The sequence below is a fragment of the Anticarsia gemmatalis genome, chromosome 20 (genome assembly GCF_050436995.1).
Source record: "Anticarsia gemmatalis isolate Benzon Research Colony breed Stoneville strain chromosome 20, ilAntGemm2 primary, whole genome shotgun sequence".
In the NCBI taxonomy this organism is placed as follows: domain Eukaryota; kingdom Metazoa; phylum Arthropoda; class Insecta; order Lepidoptera; family Erebidae; genus Anticarsia; species Anticarsia gemmatalis.
The window spans coordinates 3,818,087-3,837,219 of NC_134764.1; the positions used below are offsets into that span (position 1 = coordinate 3,818,087).

General features: G+C 43.1%; 1 protein-coding gene across 4 annotated transcripts; it reads right to left on the minus strand.

Annotated features, from left to right (window-relative positions):
* Nucleotides 1-817: 817 nt before the first annotated feature.
* LOC142981496 (uncharacterized) lies at nucleotides 818-19,133 on the minus strand. Of its 4 annotated transcripts, none has more exons than XM_076127456.1 (31): nucleotides 18,781-19,133; nucleotides 17,921-18,018; nucleotides 17,405-17,551; nucleotides 17,003-17,199; nucleotides 16,617-16,752; nucleotides 15,907-16,022; nucleotides 15,450-15,630; nucleotides 14,980-15,115; nucleotides 14,669-14,762; nucleotides 14,196-14,378; nucleotides 13,786-14,050; nucleotides 13,317-13,430; nucleotides 12,440-12,661; nucleotides 12,188-12,304; nucleotides 11,845-11,997; nucleotides 11,308-11,595; nucleotides 10,891-10,959; nucleotides 10,391-10,638; nucleotides 8,987-9,143; nucleotides 7,330-7,431; nucleotides 6,430-6,597; nucleotides 5,784-5,993; nucleotides 4,296-4,412; nucleotides 3,971-4,077; nucleotides 3,739-3,807; nucleotides 3,608-3,655; nucleotides 3,483-3,539; nucleotides 3,251-3,395; nucleotides 2,875-3,073; nucleotides 2,538-2,797; nucleotides 818-2,418 (listed from the first exon to the last, which is right to left on the minus strand). In XM_076127456.1, exons 1-31 carry the CDS (start codon nucleotides 18,986-18,988, stop codon nucleotides 1,339-1,341), a joined length of 5,691 nt encoding a protein of 1,896 aa, XP_075983571.1. In that variant the 5' UTR covers nucleotides 18,989-19,133; the 3' UTR covers nucleotides 818-1,338. The 4 variants fall into 4 exon arrangements, with proteins under 4 accessions (XP_075983571.1, XP_075983572.1, XP_075983570.1 ...); XM_076127457.1 differs by having other exon boundaries at nucleotides 13,365-13,430; nucleotides 16,575-16,752; XM_076127455.1 differs by having other exon boundaries at nucleotides 16,575-16,752.

Below are 19,133 nucleotides of genomic sequence, written 5' to 3' on the forward strand. Positions count from 1 at the left end.
AGTCCCGAAACGAATTCCTTATGAAAACGTTATAAGTTATGAGGAAGAAGCAGTAACAATGTGCCATCTAAGGTCCAATGCAAACTGGCGGAGGCGCGGCAAAGAACGAATAATAAATCAATTTAAAATAAACCTTAACGTATATGAAATAGGATTAAAACGGCACGCCTAAGGGCATTCGCTGCGTTAAGCGGGTGACCGTAGTGGATGCCCGCCGCGGACGTCCGCGCCGTGCGCCCGCGACCGTCCCCCGTCTATCACAGCGCCGCGCCGCCAATATAATGTCGATTGCGTAGGTATACAGTCGATAACTATGGATTATGCTCCGTGGCGCATGCATGCGGTGATGTCCCGTCACCCGCGTCGCCTGCGACGGCTACCCGCCTCAAACAGCGCTGCTACATCAAATAACACGAAACAAGCACGCGGAGCGGCCGGTGTCGTTACGGTGCCATCTTTTAAACCATATGTCATAGGAGTTGAGAGAAAATATACCTTATATTTTAAATTGGTTTATTTCACAGTGTCTTGCCACGCCTCTGCTGTTTTGCGTTGGACCTTAGATGGCACATTGTTACTGCTTCTTTCTCCTAGCCTATACCATGAGGAGGCCTAATGGTGCGGATGCACTTGGACCAACCCAACATTATTACAGAAAAACTGTCGTAACTATCTAAAGTATCGTAACCTTTAAATTCTCCTCGCATTTAAGATTCGTTTAGCAATTCTTTTACTTTATATTTGAAGTAGGTACGTTCAATATTAATGTATTAGTAGTAAGGAGCAGTTTAAATAAATGAAAATCAGGTTTATTTTAAAAAATATATATTTTAACACGTCAAAGAACGTAAACAAAGTTCACTTACATTAAAACTAATCTAAATGGAAATTAAGTCAATTATAAAATCACAGTAAAAATAAGTAGACAACGCAGTAGGAATTATAAAACGTTTTTATCTTTACATTAAAAATCCTACGAAATCATATTATTACAATTAAAGTTTTATCAATCAAAACCACAATGTGAAACTTACATAACAAATGAGTTAAATACGTAATAAATAATGACGAACATACGCCCAGTATGCCATAATTAATATCTAATATCATTACAGTTAATACCTATCTTGGTTCGGTATAAATAACATTACCTATCAAACTTATTACTCCCTAAAATTATTAAGAAATACTTTAAAAATATTCGACCTACACGTTGACTCACTTCTAAGCTCTCTCAGGTACATAGCAATGTCTCCTGTATCATACAAGCTCTATATATCGATATACGGTTGTATAATCAGACTCATCACTCTCTGGAGTTGAATGGCAATATCAATATCACTGGAAGCGCACCTGTCTCGTGAACATCTCTGCGCAGAGGTCCGCGGCGCGGTTCACTTGATGATCCTTATTATTATCTTCACTTTCTACTGAATCAGAGTCAGAATCGAACTCCGAGATAGTGGCGGGTGACTTTCTACCGTTAGTGGTTCGTTTTAAATCGACCTCAGTCGTCAATATTTCCTTGATAACATCATCAGGTGAAGGCTCTTTGCGGTGCTTGTTTCTTAGTTGTCGTGCGCGGTTTCTGATATCTGCTAAGAAGCCCGTTGTGACTTCGACGCTTTCATTCGAAACATCTTGCGTACCCGGCGAGAAATCACTCATAGACTGAGCTAAGTCAGTCGAGGACCCGCGGGTGTCTGAAATAGTGGCTAAGGATTCGACAGACGCTCCAGTGCTCCTGAACGCCGCCATCCCTTCTATAATCGAGATGTTATACCCTTCGTCAGTCCTCGAGCGTACGATTATACCGTTCGGCGCAGCTCCCAATAGCAACGGTTCCCTTAATTTTACAGTAAATATTTCAGGTAAATAACAGTCTGAATTGGACGATGCGAGGGAAGTAGTGTCACAGGTACACGGCGGGGCCCTGTACGCTTCGTCATTCAAGTAAACTATTGTTATCTTGTCATCTCCTACAACGTACAAGAACGGTTTCACGTACTCCCAGCCGTACACAGCGGAACTCCACTTCGGATCTTCGTTGCGGGTACGTTTACCATTTTCGTCGACAAATATACCGCACTCGGAGTAGCATAGAAGTATCTCCATAGGATTAGCTCGAATGAGGAGGAAAGCCCTGGGCGGTGAATGTTTCTTAGCGGCCGCGGCTATGGTCGGCTCGTCCATGCCGAACGCTTCCAAAGCGCCCGACGGAAGGTTCACCTTCAGAGGTTTCTCGCCGGCTATATACAAGTATTTATTGGTGAGTAACAGAGAGTTGGGAGCGCGATCCACCGTGAGGGAGCGCGACACTTTGAAGTCTGAGGTCGCGGCGTCGAATCGAAGCAGGAATACTCGTCGGCCGCTCGCGATCACAACACAGGGTCCATCCGTCACGTTTCCAATGAGGGCCTGGAAAATGTATATATATTACATAATTAATAAAACGATAATTCAGATCATGCGTGCGATCGTAATGTTAAACTAACGTTTGAAAGTTTAAATGGTAGGAGGTAAAAAAAGCTTCGTACCTTCATGAGATATGGCGCGGCATGTTCGGGCAGGCGCACGGGCGCCACGTGCAGCGCGGGCCGCAGCGAGGCGGCGCGGCGCAGCGCCGAGCCCAGCGCCAGCACGCCCGCGTGCACCAGCGCGCCGCGCCACAGCAGCAGCGCGCGACCGCCCGCCGCGCACGCGCCCGCCACCCCGCCGCCGCCGCGCCCGCCCCCGCCCTCCGCCTCCCACTCCAGCCGCACGGCGCCGCGCAGCGAGTACAGCCCGTCCGAGCAACCTGACGAACCGCGAACAGCGATAAGTTGAGTACAGAGTCACATTAAATATGTTTAATTCCAGGCGCCGCACACTCACCGACGGCGATGGCGTTGGGCGCCACGTAGAGCGCGGTCTGCGGCGGGGCCCGCGCGGCGGCCAGCAGGCAGGGCTCGTAGCCGGGCGGCGGGCGCGGGCCGGGCGCCGCGCACAGCGCCGACACCCAGTGAGCGCGCTCCGAGATACTGCTGCACACCACCGCCGCCGCCGACCCCTTGTCTGACTTGTCCAGCCTTATCTACAATTGGGGAGGTAAAATAAATTTCATACATGTTTCGTTACGACTTAGTTACAAAAAAATACAGCAGAGATACCCAGTTAACCACGAAATCGTTTAATAACGTTGACCTCTTGAATGTTTAAAAGAATTACAAAACAAAGTAAATAGTCTCTATATCCCATTATAAAGTCTCACCGCAAAAGCCCTGTTAGCTTCGTTATGTGGCAAGTTGTTGACGTCGGCGGACAGCAGACGTCCGCGCAGCTCACGGTCGCCGCTCGTCAGTACCAACGTCTCATCCACACACTGCGCGCGCATACGCTCTCTAGTATCATCCGGCCTACAATAACAAAAAATATAGGATATGTAGAAAATAATTTGTATTTTTGTAGTTCCACTGCCTTCAAATATAAAATAAGTTTCTTACCAGACAATCAGCACCGTTCTCTCTTGAGAATCAGGCGTGTCCATGTTTTTCTTAGATCTGGAAATAAACATTAAAATCAACACATTTCCCACAATGCCTTAATTTACAGTTTTAGTTATACTTACCCATTCATCGTTGGCTTTGGTTTTGGTCTCCTTGGTGTGGGTGGCAAGCTGAAAGAAAAATAGTAGAAATTTGAGCTTTTGTGGTAATAAACAGCTTTTATAAGAATCTTCTAGTGAAAAATATGACTTACTCAGCGTCACCTCCAGCATTGCACGCTGCCAATTTAGCACGTAATCTTTCAACTTCTTCACGTAGTTCCCTGTTTACAAAAATATATGAATTAGGTATTTTAATAAAGGATTTAAATAGCAACGTTTCTTTCGATCACATTACTTAATCGCACATTATTATATCAACTACTTTATTGATATAGACGTAAAAAACAGTATATAGTTTATGTCTTTTTGTAATATCTTACGTACCTATTAGCTCTCCTGAGTGGTGGCGAGGCAGCGGGTCTACGTCCAGATCGACCAAACAGTTTGTTGCTCAGGGAACATTTCTTACGACCTGCTTCTTCTACCTTAGCCTGAAAATGAAAACAAAATTAAGAACATTTGCTGTTTCATCCATGTCAAATCATCGCATTACACTAATAAAAGTAAGTAGATCCAGATTTTCTTTTACATCTAAACTTGTACCAAAATGCATTTCTTTTTTACTGTTAGCAACTTGTGTTAGTAGTTTTATTGTTTTTTTTTTATTGTAGGGGAATATCCAGTAAGAAGAAATCGGTGAAAGGTGTACCTGCAGGAAGTCGATGAGCTTGGCCTGTTGCCGCAGCGTGGCGTCGGCCTTGGTCTCGCGCGTGCGCCACCACGCCGCCGCCGCCTCCGCCGCCTCGCGCGCCGCCGACAGCTCCTCCTGGGTAGTGCACAAAGTACGTGAGTATTTACTAACACTCTAAAAATTATTAGTACAAAGACTTTTAGCGACGAAGGAACAGTTTACATAAAACAGGTCACTAGGATTTCGCTACTCAATGTACCAGTTTATGTATTTGACGACGCCAATAATTTTTTAATCAAATTAAAATTACTGTCAGAATGTTCATTTATAGAAATTTTCTGTTTGTGCATCAGCGAGGCTGGCCTGCAGCTGCAGCGCGTGCGCGTGGTGCTGGTGGGCGCGGGTCCGCAGTGTGGCGCACTCCTCCTGCAGCTCGTACCTGTGCATCAGCGAGGCTGGCCTGCAGCTGCAGCGCGTGCGCGTGGTGCTGGTGGGCGCGGGTCCGCAGTGTGGCGCACTCCTCCTGCAGCTCGTACCTGTGCATCAGCGAGGCTGGCCTGCAGCTGCAGCGCGTGCGCGTGGTGCTGGTGGGCGCGGGTCCGCAGTGTGGCGCACTCCTCCTGCAGCTCGTACCTGTGCATCAGCGAGGCTGGCCTGCAGCTGCAGCGCGTGCGCGTGGTGCTGGTGGGCGCGGGTCCGCAGTGTGGCGCACTCCTCCTGCAGCTCGTACCTGTGCATCAGCGAGGCTGGCCTGCAGCTGCAGCGCGTGCGCGTGGTGCTGGTGGGCGCGGGTCCGCAGTGTGGCGCACTCCTCCTGCAGCTCGTACCTGTGCATCAGCGAGGCTGGCCTGCAGCTGCAGCGCGTGCGCGTGGTGCTGGTGGGCGCGGGTCCGCAGTGTGGCGCACTCCTCCTGCAGCTCGTACCTGTGCATCAGCGAGGCTGGCCTGCAGCTGCAGCGCGAGCGCGTGGTGCTGGTGGGCGCGGGTCCGCAGTGTGGCGCACTCCTCCTGCAGCTCGTACCTGTGCATCAGCGAGGCTGGCCTGCAGCTGCAGCGCGTGCGCGTGGTGCTGGTGGGCGCGGGTCCGCAGTGTGGCGCACTCCTCCTGCAGCTCGTACCTGTGCATCAGCGAGGCTGGCCTGCAGCTGCAGCGCGTGCGCGTGGTGCTGGTGGGCGCGGGTCCGCAGTGTGGCGCACTCCTCCTGCAGCTCGTACCTGTGCATCAGCGAGGCTGGCCTGCAGCTGCAGCGCGTGCGCGTGGTGCTGGTGGGCGCGGGTCCGCAGTGTGGCGCACTCCTCCTGCAGCTCGTACCTGTGCATCAGCGAGGCTGGCCTGCAGCTGCAGCGCGTGCGCGTGGTGCTGGTGGGCGCGGGTCCGCAGTGTGGCGCACTCCTCCTGCAGCTCGTACCTGTGCATCAGCGAGGCTGGCCTGCAGCTGCAGCGCGTGCGCGTGGTGCTGGTGGGCGCGGGTCCGCAGTGTGGCGCACTCCTCCTGCAGCTCGTACCTGTGCATCAGCGAGGCTGGCCTGCAGCTGCAGCGCGTGCGCGTGGTGCTGGTGGGCGCGGGTCCGCAGTGTGGCGCACTCCTCCTGCAGGTCCCGAACTCTCCGCGCGGCGCTGCTGAGTGCCGCAGCCCCCGCCGCCCGCTCACTCTCCAGCGCGGCCGCGCGTGCCTCCAGCTCGGCCACGCGGGTCTCGCGCGTCTCTAGTCGCTCCTACACAGTAACGACGTGCTCGTTTAGCCGCGCACCGATAAACAGCGTTACCAAATCAATCGGTGATAGAAACCAAAGAGCAATTATAAATTCAGTCATGACTATCGTTATCGATCGATGTCTACTCATTCACACTGGTACCGATATATACAATTGAAAGACGGGTAACAGATTAATGTGGTAACACTATTCGCATTTAGCGTGTGAGCAAAAATAAACACATAATAAAACACATTGGAAATTAACTTATACCCTTTCAATCAGAAATGTGATCTACACAGTTACACAGATAGTATTGAGTGACACACAAATAATAATGCTAAGGGTGCTAGTTCTATTCAATGTTACTAAGGTAGTGTTTAGTTTACAAAAGCATGCATTATTATCAAAACGTACACAAGTATGTGTGCGGTGAGTGGTGAGTTAGTGCACATACCCGCAACAGTTGTAATTCACAGTGAGCGTGTCGTGCCTGGTCGCGCGCCTCGTCGTGCTGCAGCGCGGCGTGGCTGGCGGCGGCGCCGCGCTCGCAGGCCTGCCGCTCCGCCTCCGACAGCCGCGAGCGACACGCCTCCAGCTCCGAGCGCACGCCCTGCAGCTGACACTGCCAACAACACCATACGTTACCATCTTGTGCGCGAATTAACGCGATACCCCTTTTTTTGTATCTTTGTTTCATTGATTGATGTTTCGACGCTGATCATACTGGCTATGGTTTTATCTATATAAATCTTTTTTTTGTCTTACACTAAAATAATATCTTGTATCCTGGAGATTTTTGCCTACACATAAACATTGGATGCAAAATATAACCAGACTAAGACAATCAAATTTAATTTTGTAAATCACATAAATATTTGTACCTTGTGGGGATTGAACCCACATCGTTAGCGCATTGTGTTAGCGTCATGATGACCACGTCTGTAGCACCTCGTCATTGTTGACACATGTTGTCAATACACGTGTGTCTTTGTCACGCTGTTTACAATGAACAATTTGCTTCAGATTGTTAGTACCAATAAACAATAACACAATAGACTCACTTTAGAGCTGCTAACTGTAATTGTTTTGTTTTCTTTCATATATTAAATAACAAACCCTTCTTCACGGTTGAATCAGAAAATATACGTTATTATGATGAATGTCTTTATTACTGACCGAGCGACTGCTCATCTAAAAATTTTCGTCCTCTTTCTAGTTCCTAGAGTTTTCAGGAATTTAGTTCCCTAAGTTTAATTAAAGTAAAGTTTCACCAAGATTGGTACAGTTGTTTGGCTTTGTACGCGTAAGAGACAGACTTGCATTTATAATAGTATTATGATGGCTATAAACATACCTCGAGGTCTTTGTTCTTGAGTTCATGGATGTCAGCCAATTTCTCCAGGTCGGTGAGCTGCTCCTCGAGCATGCTGCACGCCTCCTGGAGCGCCTTGTTGTTCTGTAACAAAATATATCACATTTTATCATGATACAAATCATTTCTAATATTTAAATTTTGATTTGTGCAGTATAGATTGAGGTTTGTGTTCTAAAATAACGTATAGATCAGGCGCGATGCTGAATAGCAAAACTTCCCGTCTTGCACGCTGAAACGGTAGGTCCAGCGCACCGTCGAGTGCGAATTAAATAGAAAAATCTACGAACGTCAACATCGCATTCGTATGCTGAACGACGACAGTGTCGTTTCATTTAATAGAACACAGTAATAGAGTATCAGACAAGATCGAAGGAGCCACGGGTGGGTATGCGAGGCGGCGTACCGCCTGGAAGGTGTTGTTGATGGCGGCGATGGCGCTGTCGGCGGTGCGGCAGCGGCCGTGCAGCAGGTCGGCCGCCAGCGCCACGCGCACGCGCCGCGCCCACCACGCCTCGCGCCCGCGCCGCGCGCCGCCCGCCGCCAGCCCGCGCAGGAACAGCGGCTTGGGCCGGATGGGCGGCTTCTCGATCGACTTGCGCTTCGAGCGCCCCACTGCCTCCATGGCCACGAGCTCTTGCCTCTTTGTCGATTTAAACCAGGTATTCTCTTGCACCCACTAATATATCGCCTCTAGACGATTGAATACGGCACTCGATATGATTTGATAGATTTCACAAATGCTAAATAGCTTCAAGATGTTTTTCATGTGGTTATTTAATTCTTCACACGACTGGTTATATAATACTCAACAACGCAACTGCCTACAATTTGCACTGCACTTTACACAATAATTTATAACGATTAATACAACTAATCGTTTAACTAATGATCGTATGAACGTGTGTCACGCACGGCCGCGCGACTCTCAGTGGTGGATGGTTTGATCGACACTGCATACAATACTGTTTACACAAAGGGCTAGGTATTGTCAACAAACACCACAGTTTGGACACAACGATCACAATAAACATACCTCTATGACAACATAGCTGTTGATCATAACTCATTGCTATTATTTTGATGGACGCATGTTTTACAATGCATTCTTACCTACTGTTCGCAATTTTATTTAGACAGTTATGAAATCCACAAAATATGATCACAATGCACAAATAACGTCCACAGTGACGTAAGGTTCTTGCAAGGAACCAAATTTTAGTTAAAAACAACCTAATGTGAAGATTTGTATGGAATTCAAACAAAGAAAGTTTACAATCATCACATGTCTTGCAAATGAAAAACGAAGTTTTCACAAACGGTGATTTTCGGCAAGACATACTGTCGTGCTCTATTAACACGTTACACTTTATTTATTTTAAAACCAGCACTTCAATCTAAACAAATATTTGAAAAAAATATTGTTAAAAATCTTAAGCAATAACATAAAATGAAATGCAAGAAAACAATTGTAAGGTCCAGTTTTACGGTTTACAAGTGACGGATAATCTATTCAATAAATTGAACACAAAACAAAAACCTAAAACAAGTGTATAAAAAAACCACCGTCAGAAATTCATTCAGATAACCGATACTTAGTCAAAAAAAGTGTGAAGTAATAAACGCAAGTGATGCTTACCTGTATAAGTTCAGTGTTCTGTCTTCGCACCTGGTGCAGCTCGTCGCGCAGCTGCGCTCGCTCCCGGCTGGAGAGCTCTTCTTGTTCCTCGGCGTGGAGCCGTCGCTTCTCACTGTACAGCAGCTCGCTCTTCAACTTGCGGATGTCGTTGCGAGATCTAGAACAAATTTAATTTTATGGTAACTAATTCGGATAAAGATTTATTTATTTTGCATCGCGAGATTTGGTACAAACGTGCAATAACGATTGTTTTTAATATCGATTACTTTCCTCCCTTGTAATAAAATAACTCTTATTTAAAACCTATTTAATCAACAACAAAAAAGCGTTTGTTTTCATTTTAAGAAGTAATCTATATTAATACATTAATGCTCTTTCATTATACTGCAAAAAATCGTCAGAACAAATACTTATTTTACTAAACGTATATTATTGTATCTATTATGATCTTTAATTGTTTAAGTAAAAGGTGTATTTTGCATTATTACATTTGTACACAGCACAGCACATTTATTATTTTACAAATTCTCAATACCTTTGTTTAAACAATTTGGAAGCCATGTCACATAGTGGTATCCATTGCGAATTTGTTATTATACTGTCAATAATACACTCTGCGTTCTTATGATTGACATAATCTTATCAGCATTTTATCACATTAAGATATTTATAGAGTAGCCCTAAAATAAAGGTCACCATCCTACATAGTTAAACACAGGACTGAGATGTGAAAGTGTTAGGATAGCTTATAAAGAAATGCAATTTGGAAACCAGGCGGCGATATAAGGAACGTTTAATTCGTAATGTTGCAGCAGATGAGAACATGTAGTAGCAAAATTCTTGGTTTATCTTTAAAAGATAAAATCTTGTCGATAAATATGGATCTTACACGTTTAAGATTAACACAACCTTCAGTTAAATTTAACTTCCTACATTACTTAGATTTTTTTGTTGTCATAAAATACATAACATCGCAGCGGTTACACCCGAAGATATAAGCAGGGGTGTCCGAAATTCGTCATTTAGTACCATATAGTAGGAGGCGAGCCTTTTGCCATATACCGGACGAGTATACACGGGGTAACGTGCCAAAGGCAGTCCCGGCAGCACTTCGACCAACCCAAAAATGGAATCCAAAACCTCGATATCAGCAGTAGTATACACTACCAACGATCAGATAAAGCTAACAAAATAATAGGTCAAGGAAAAAGTCTTTTCGCATTATAGTATGTATGGACTTGTAATAAAATCTTTTCTTTACACAAAAAGGCTCGATATTTGGGTACCTCACAAGCTCACTGAGAGAAACCTAATGAACCGTGTACTTATTTGTGATTGAAGCCAAAGAGATTTTATTATGCGAAAAGACTTTTTCCCCGACCTAATATGTACACAATAACATACCTGTCAACTTCAGCTTGTACAACTTCATGTGCTTTCTGCAATTTCTCAAGCTGTTGTTTGAGTGTGTCGATCTCCTTGCTCGCATGTTCGTACTGGGGTCGTAGTGTGGCCAGTTCTGTCTGTAGTTCACCAGCCTTCTTCTCGGCCGCCTTGCGAGCTTCAACCGCGGCTGTTAAACGCTCTTCCGCGCGTTTGAGATCGCGAGCCGTGGATTTCGCTTCGACTGATAGTTCGTTGTATTCACGCTCCTGGGCAAGTAAATTTTTATGTTATAAATATTTAGGTTGGTGGTTAAGTATTAGTGAATTTAACTCATGAGATCACGAGAGCTCAGGTTCCAATCGTACTCATTGCATTAACGATGTAAAGCAGCTCCCAATACATGCTTTTTATTCTAACTGGAGATGTAAAGTCAGTAAAGAGGAGGTTTAGTTATAAGTGGAAAACTTTCACTTAAGATTCTTCGAGGCTTGGTATAAGTAAAAATAGTGTTGTCTTACCTTTCGCCATTTCCCTAAGTTAGCTGCTCGCGCTTCTTGGCGCAATGTAGCGATTTCTTCAGCACGCGCCTGATACAAAAAGGAAAATAATATTACTGTCACGTTACACTTCGACATTGCACATAAAAAAACAACATAATTTGACACCCTGTTAAAAACTTTTACAACAAGATAAGGAAATATATTGGGAAAGATTAACTAAATATTTCAAGAACAAATGCACGGAGGAGAATCAAAATTTATTTCAAATTCAATTACTTTTACACAATGACGCCACCACTGCACGAGTTTGAAATCTGGTCCACGGATTGTTTAAAACGAAAACTAACACAGAATACCATTCACCTCGGAAAATCTTTTCACGCGGCTAAAGTTGCGAATAGAAGCAAGTTATAAATTAAAAACTAGATAGCTCACCTGTAGCTGTGTTTCAGCTCTTTCCAACTGTTCCTTCAACAAGGCAAGTTGCGCCTGTGCCTGCTGTACATGAGCGTCGCCCACACTCTCGGTGTCACTGTGAGCGTTCTTCACATCTCTGCTGCTGCCCGGTGCGCTCACCGCGTCGTGGAAGGACGAGTTGTGTGACCTCGGGTTCTGTTCGCTCTCCGGCTGGGCCGCGTTTGATGCGCATGTCATGCACGAGCGCTTCTCTAAGGCGCTCACTTCGCGTTCTAGTTGACGAACTAGCTGTTCTAACGTGTTTACCTGCAGGTTAACATAATAATATGTAAGCCTTAAACTACCAAAAAAACACGGCCTCTATTTACAAAAGATTCTACCCACTACAGTCTCGTTCGATACATTTTTTGATCAGATTTATAAGACGTAACTAATTTTATTTTGTGTAAGCACTACAAAACTTGTACTTCTTTATTTAAAACTACAAGTAAAACGCACGAATGTAATTGCAATGTGCAAATAGCGTAACTTGAATGATATTGTCACAGTACTTACTTTCTCCCTATGCCTGGCATCTTCGTGCAGTGCGCTGGAGGCCCGCTGCTCGGCGGCGGCGAGGCGCTCGTTGAGGCGCGCCTCGGTGCGGGAGCACTGCTCCTCCAGCGCCGCCTCGCGCCGGACAGACTCCTCCACGCCGCGCTCCAGCTCCTGCACACACAAACAACAATATCATAATCACATATATTTCTTAACAATTATTCGGTCACAGCGGCCAATTTAAATGAAACTAAGCAGCTTAGTAGAAAACGATATTGACCAAATGTGACTTTAATCCAAAAATTCGCTCAGAACAGTCATTTTCAATTACCTAGTTGTTACTATTAAGTTTCGAACCAACCTGTACTTGAGCGAGCAGTGTCGACGCGCGCACTCGTTCTTGCGCCAGTTGTACTTGTAACTCTTTAAGCTGTTCTGATGATGTGGTCGCCGCGCGGTTCTTCTCACCGAGTCGTCCCTATTCAAGAACAACTTAATATTAATAATACAGCAACTTATCACAAAATTAAAATAAAAACTTATCACAGCTCAATGACTTCGGAATTGTGAATTATGCCAATATTTCATGGTTTAAATACAATAATTATTTTACCTGTGTTTGTGTCAATTGTTTCTTAACATCTTCCATTTCGTCTCTTATCATTTTGTTCTCCTCCTCAAGCTTAGTCAGTTTGTTCTCAAGCTGTTGTCTGGCGCGCAGTTCCCGCGCGGCGTTGGCTTCGGCCGCGGCGATGCGTGATGCGGCCTCCCGACTCTCAGCCTCGCCACCACTCAGCGTTTGACGACGGATAGCGCGCTCCTTCGCTATGGTGTCCTATAATAAACGGTTAGGATAAAATACAGACATATAGAAGAGTCTTATTCGTCGCTATAATCAATATAATTACATATTATCTACTTATGATAGTACGAGTTTTTTTAAATCACATAATATGTTAAACTAAATATGACATGAAATGTTCAATTCCACATGCCTGTTATACAACTAAATACCTACATAGAGGGACAACACATTATTAGTTTTTAATCTATTATACATTAACATAAACCACTTTACTTATAAACATGGTTTAAGCAAGAATTAACTAACATGGCTTGTCACGGTTTTTGAAAGAGTGTTAAAGACAGTATAACAAATCCAAGCTTACGCGACATTTATAAGTAAACCAGTTAGTTATTATAGTTACACATAATATTACATCTACAACAGTGGTTCCCAACCAGTGGTCCGCGGACCACCAGTGGTCCGTGGAAGGCAAAATATGGTTAAATGATTTAAAAATATTCAGGTTGATTATTACACTTTATTTTTAATATACTACTACTACTACTCGTACTTACATAGTGGTCCCTGCTAACAAGAATAATGTAAAAGTGGTCCCGGACTAAGAAAAGGTTGGGAACCCCTGATCTACAACATAGACATGCAGGTACATGAAACTCTATAGTTTACATATTACAATACTAACAAGTACACCTAGTACATATTCTAGCTCTACTCGCACTAGTGCACTCACGATGGGCCGCACGTTCATCTCCGTCAGCCGTCTGTGGCGCAGCTCCTGTACTTCACTTACTATGTCCTGTTTTACCACAAATGTGACACTCAAAATGACGCCATTTTCATGAGGGAGGATTTATAAGTTCATATAAGAATTGATTATTTCTCTAAAATGTTTCATCACTTAGTAAAAACCGTTGGTTGTCCTTAACCACTAGTAAACTAAGCCAGTCTAAAGGACTTATCCCTATTTGTTTTGCGCCCTGCCCTTTGCGTTTTTTTTTTCTAAAGTTGTCATACATTGCCCCTGTACGATAAGGTCACCTATTGTAATGTATTAGATGTAAGATTTTTTTATATAATAAATATATAATTTTAATTCAATAACAAATTGTACAAGTCAAACTAAAGAAGCGGAAAAGGCATGAAATAGTCACCTTATAATGTTGCTGTTGCGCCTTAGCCGAGTCAGCTTCAGCCAGCGCTCTGCTGCAATCCGACTGTAGACTGTCACATTTAGCTTGCAGTCGCCTCAGGTCGTCCCTCAACGTGTCTCTCTCGGTCCGCAGGGAGGCCGCCGCGGCTTTAGCGTTGCGCACTTCTGCACTGTTCCGCTCTGCGATACCAGATGTTAACTCCTGGTTGGTCCGCTGTAATGCCATCCGTTCTTCTTTTTCTACCTCTACTTGGCGTTCTAATCGTCTGTCATCAGGATAAAGACTATTATTGAACAATTCTATATAGGTATTATTTGTATTTCCAATTTTTTTTAACCAAGGCTTCAAAAGCTTCAAGAATTCTTCATCACTGGAAAAATACCGCATGTTAAATAAAAAACGATACATACTTGTTCTGTAGTGTGAGCGCGGTGATCTCGGCCTGCAGCCGCACCCTCAGCCTCTCCGTCTCGGCGTCGGCCTCATGCCGGGTGCGCTCCACGCTGGTGCTCACCAGCGCCTCCGTCTCCGCCAGCTTCGTCTGTAACGCTGCGATCTCACGACTACGCATCGCTGCTAGCTTCTCCGCTGATCTACATTACAAACAAGAACAAGGAATTACTTTGAGAGTATCGTTGGAGTAGTTTATCTTGGTGTGAGTTAAGTTGAACACGATTTACTATACAAAAATGATATAAAATGTATTTCGACCGAAACATCTGGCAATCCAATATGAATAATAATGCATGCAAAAGTTAATGACGATGAAACCAAGTAGACTTAACTTTCACTTGAAATTATACTAGAAAAAGACACACAAATAGCCTTAAAGCTGTGGAGATGCACAGATCAATATTATTTGTTAGTTGGTAAATTAACTTACTTGAAAGTGGCAAGATCAATGGCAGTACAGTCATGCGACGCGTTAAATCCGCCGCTGTGGTCCTCGTTGTCCTCTGGGGCCACGTAAGAATAACCTAAACACATAAATATAAATCATTGCAGTACAGTCATGCGACGCGTTAAATCCGCCGCTGTGGTCCTCGTTGTCCTCTGGGGCCACGTAAGAATAACCTAAACACATAAATATAAATCATTATTTTGAAGTTGCATAATACATATTTCACCTTTTTATTACAATAAAAGATAGTCACCCATACACAAAATAAACTAGAGTCGAAATACAAGACTCACCGACAAATGGTAGTTGTCCAGCAAAAGGTGGTCTCGTTCGAAATGGCGCGGCGCTGGGTGGCGCCGGTCCCCGCGCTGGCGGGCTGAAGAAGGATGCATCCTCTGAACCGCGAATACAGGGTACCCAAGGTGGAGCCTGAAAGGACATTCATGGGTTAAAACATCTTTGAAACTAAAATGCTAATAAAATACTGCTAGACACCTAAGAGTAAAACGGTATAGACAGGTGACAAATAAAATTAAAGCTTTGTCTTATTAAGACTAAGCATTCAAATATATATGTAGTCGGTTACTGCTGGACAGGTCCACAGGAACACTAGTATGTTCCTGCAGTTGCTGAAGACCGCAGCAACAAACTAGGGTTCCTGGGTACGCATTCATTGAAATGGCTACGCTAGATGCGGGTGCTAGAACGAGTGGTGCGCTAACTATATATAAAGCTTTATACTGAACTTTAGTGACATTATTACCTGATCGCGTATATTATGTGCGGGTAGATGAGACAAAGCGGCATGTTGCAGCGTGTCAAGATATGAGTAGCGACGTGACGGGATCACACGCAGCAGCCCCGCCACCAGAGCGCGCCACTCGCGGGACGGACTGGCGGGCGGCTCGTCCCATGGCAGCTCGGGGGTCGAGTCGCGCTCGTACCTTCATATACACAAACCATTATTATTAGTGAACACTTATAACGCTACCAGCAACTCACTTAATGAGTTCAGACACCCACTAATTGTGTTGGTGGCAGCCAAAGTGTAAAAAGACAATTAAAGTAGTATAAGTAGATAAAAAATATTATGACGATTTCAAATACTTGTTAAAGTTTATAAAATAAAGTATATTTTCACTCAGACTTTGAGTTTGAGTTTGAAAGCGCAGGTATATACACGTAATTAACGTATTAATCGATGATATGTTAGTACTTACTTTTGAATATTACTAAGTATCTGTGGGATGGAGTCTTCATCTCCTGAAGAGAAGGGGCGTCGTAGAGTCACCAGTTCGAATGCGACCACGCCGAGCGACCAGTAGTCACACGATGACTGTACACGTATAAACATATTTTATAATAATTGAACTATATTATACCCTAAAGTAACTTTTACTACACATATATTTTGTTTCAATTTCATTTTCCAAGTACCAATTTAAATTATAAACTTTCTAATGTTAGTGACAATGTTCAATCTAAACTACTACCGAGAGTTCAGTTAGTTTTCAAAGTTAATTTTGACTACAACTTAAATTATATTTGTTACCATACCAATCGTTATTACTATATTCCATGTCCAAAACCATGCTATGTTATAAAAAAATATGTCTCGACTCTCACTACATTATTTTAATCTACAATGCTATCAACATTTTGATCTAGGTTTACTTGGAATGCTGGGAATTATGCAGAGATTGTAACTATATACATAAATAAAACATTAATATAATGAAAATTAAACTATAAAAAAGTACTCCCAAAACAGAGGATATCCTTTAGGCATTGATAAAATTGCAAAAAAATATTAATTTATTTTCTAATCTATGCATAACTCCGTTAGTGTAGGGTGTAGTGTAAGCGCGTGCGTGTGAGAGCAACCCACAATGGCAGTGGTAACGAGTCGGGCGCAGTAGGCGACACAGACAGTGTGCGTGGCGCAGTCGGCGGCCGCCAGCAGCTCGGGCGCCATGTAGTCGGCCGTGGCCGGCGCCGCGCCCGAGCACCCGCCCTCCGACAGGCGCGCCGAAGAACCGAAGTCGCCCAGCTTCACGTGCCCGCATCTAACACGGACCATCATTGTTAATGCAACGTTAACTTCTCTTGCATAGATGTCGATTGTAATCAGTATAATTATGATGACAATAAGTATTATGATTGTCACTGAGTGTAGGAAGGCCATTTTTTTCAGGCTTCACAATGTTGAAAACTCAACTATTTTAAAAATTGCTTTTGATAATCTTTGAGCTAAACAGTACACAAATAATATTACAACTTAAAAACATTTGTAACATAAGTAATGATAATTATTACCTATCAAGTAATATGTTATGTGGTTTAACATCACGGTGCACGTATCCCATGCCGTGAAGAGCCTTGAGCGCGTGCGCCACTTCGGCGATGTAGAAGGCGGCGTCGCGCTCCGGCAGCGGGTGCGAGCGCCGCGCCAGTAGCCCCGCCAGGTCGCCGCCGCAACACAGCTCCATCACTAGGTACAAGTTGTTACTGTCCTGGGAACATACACACAAAATATTTATATAGAGCCATATTTTAATCAGAATGTCACTTTCTACCTATTGGTTATTTCCTATTCACAAAATACAGAAAATGTCTCTACTATAAACATTCACTGTTGATAACATGAGATTTTACCGTAATTTTGTTATTTAGTACAGATAAGAGAATTTGAGTTTTAATGGATACTAGGGTACTTACTTGAAAGGCATACTGTAGTTTTGGTATCCATGGTCCTGTAGCAGTGGCAAGCACGTCGCGTTCATCATCAGCAGCGCGTTTTCGCGATTGCTCCTTTCGTAATGTCTTCAATGCATACACATCACCTGTTTGTTTCTCTCTAACCATCTGAAATATGTTTTGTATATTAAAGTGAAATCAAAGAACTAAGAAAATAAAGTTAACATATTACTATGAATTTGTTTTCTTTTTGAATAGCCTACTCAAATGTAATGTTATTATCAATGTAGTCAAAGGAAGTAGTGACAAGTATTAATCACCCATGGAGTATAGTTGACAAAACTGATATAAGTACCTATATTTAAAGCAATAAATTATTCAGTTAAGAGCAAGATTTCAAAAGATTTAAATATTCAATCTTAGTAAAAAAATGCAAAAATTCATGTGGCGAATGCTTCTTTAAATGAACTTTTGACCATTAACCTATCACATAATATTACTAAGTGCATGAGTCAACAATAATAATGGTAAACTTACATGAACCTCTCCAAAGTGTCCTCTGCCAATAGTCTGCAGCATTTCAAAGTCTGAGATGCACACTCTAGTCCTGCGCAACTCTGCCAGTGTGCTGCGATCTACAGAACATTTTTTATGAGTTATTACAATATTTTGATAGTAGTATTAGTCTAGTCAAGCCCACTATTGTGACTTTGAAACTTATCTGATGGGAATAGGCCAGGACTAATGAAATGTGGGTGTTCCTCATACACCTTTGTCTTAATTTTTTAGCATAACAGGAGGTATGTATGTACATAATACTGTACAGGTTTTTATGAATTCTGCATAGTAATTTTATTGAATCTCTGCCTATAGTTGAAATACTGATGCAAGAAAAAATATATGTATTCAAATTCATTGACTCAAAATGAACTTATATAATGATATTAAAATAATACTGCTCAATTTAATGCATCGATTTATATTGAACCATATTTAAACTCCATAGTTTTTGCTCAGTTAATATCTTATCATATCAGACTATTATTCATAACATATTGGGTAATTTCCTCTTGCTTTGTTTTTATTCTATGAAAATGGAGTTGTTTGTATAGTAAATAGTATTATTTGCATGACGTCAATAAGTTTAACGGCTAGTCCTTGGGAGAGCAGCTGTAGGATGTTAAAGAATAATTCCAAACTTGTTTCAAGTTGAATGACCTAATAATACCAGAAAAGTATATAGCTTGGACTGCAGATACAATAGCAGTCCAAGAATCAGTCTTAAGATATTTATGTAATTTATATAAAATTATTATATTTATATAAAATTACTCTTCATAAAGTCAACAAAGTAGGAGAAAGTCATGATGGATGTTATAGAACCAATATCAACTTACATTTATCGACAAAGGCTTTGACCAAATCATCAGTCTTCTTGACTGGATCATCGTTGCACTCATCATATAGAACTGTAAGAGCATCCAGCAGAGCTTCGCGGTCTATTGTCTTCTTACTGAACTTTGTAGTACCACCTGTTACTTTCCCAAGTATCTGGCGATTCAACCGCGTGATACGCACAGCGATTGCTTCTTTTGATGGCTCCATTTTGTATTTAAGTAACACATTAAGTAATTATAATTCACTAATGATACATTATCTTTGTTTTTATTTATATTTATCGACACAATCAATATCGGCAAAGCATTGAGCCCGGTATTTTCGTCGTTATTTTGAAAATTGAATCGGCTGT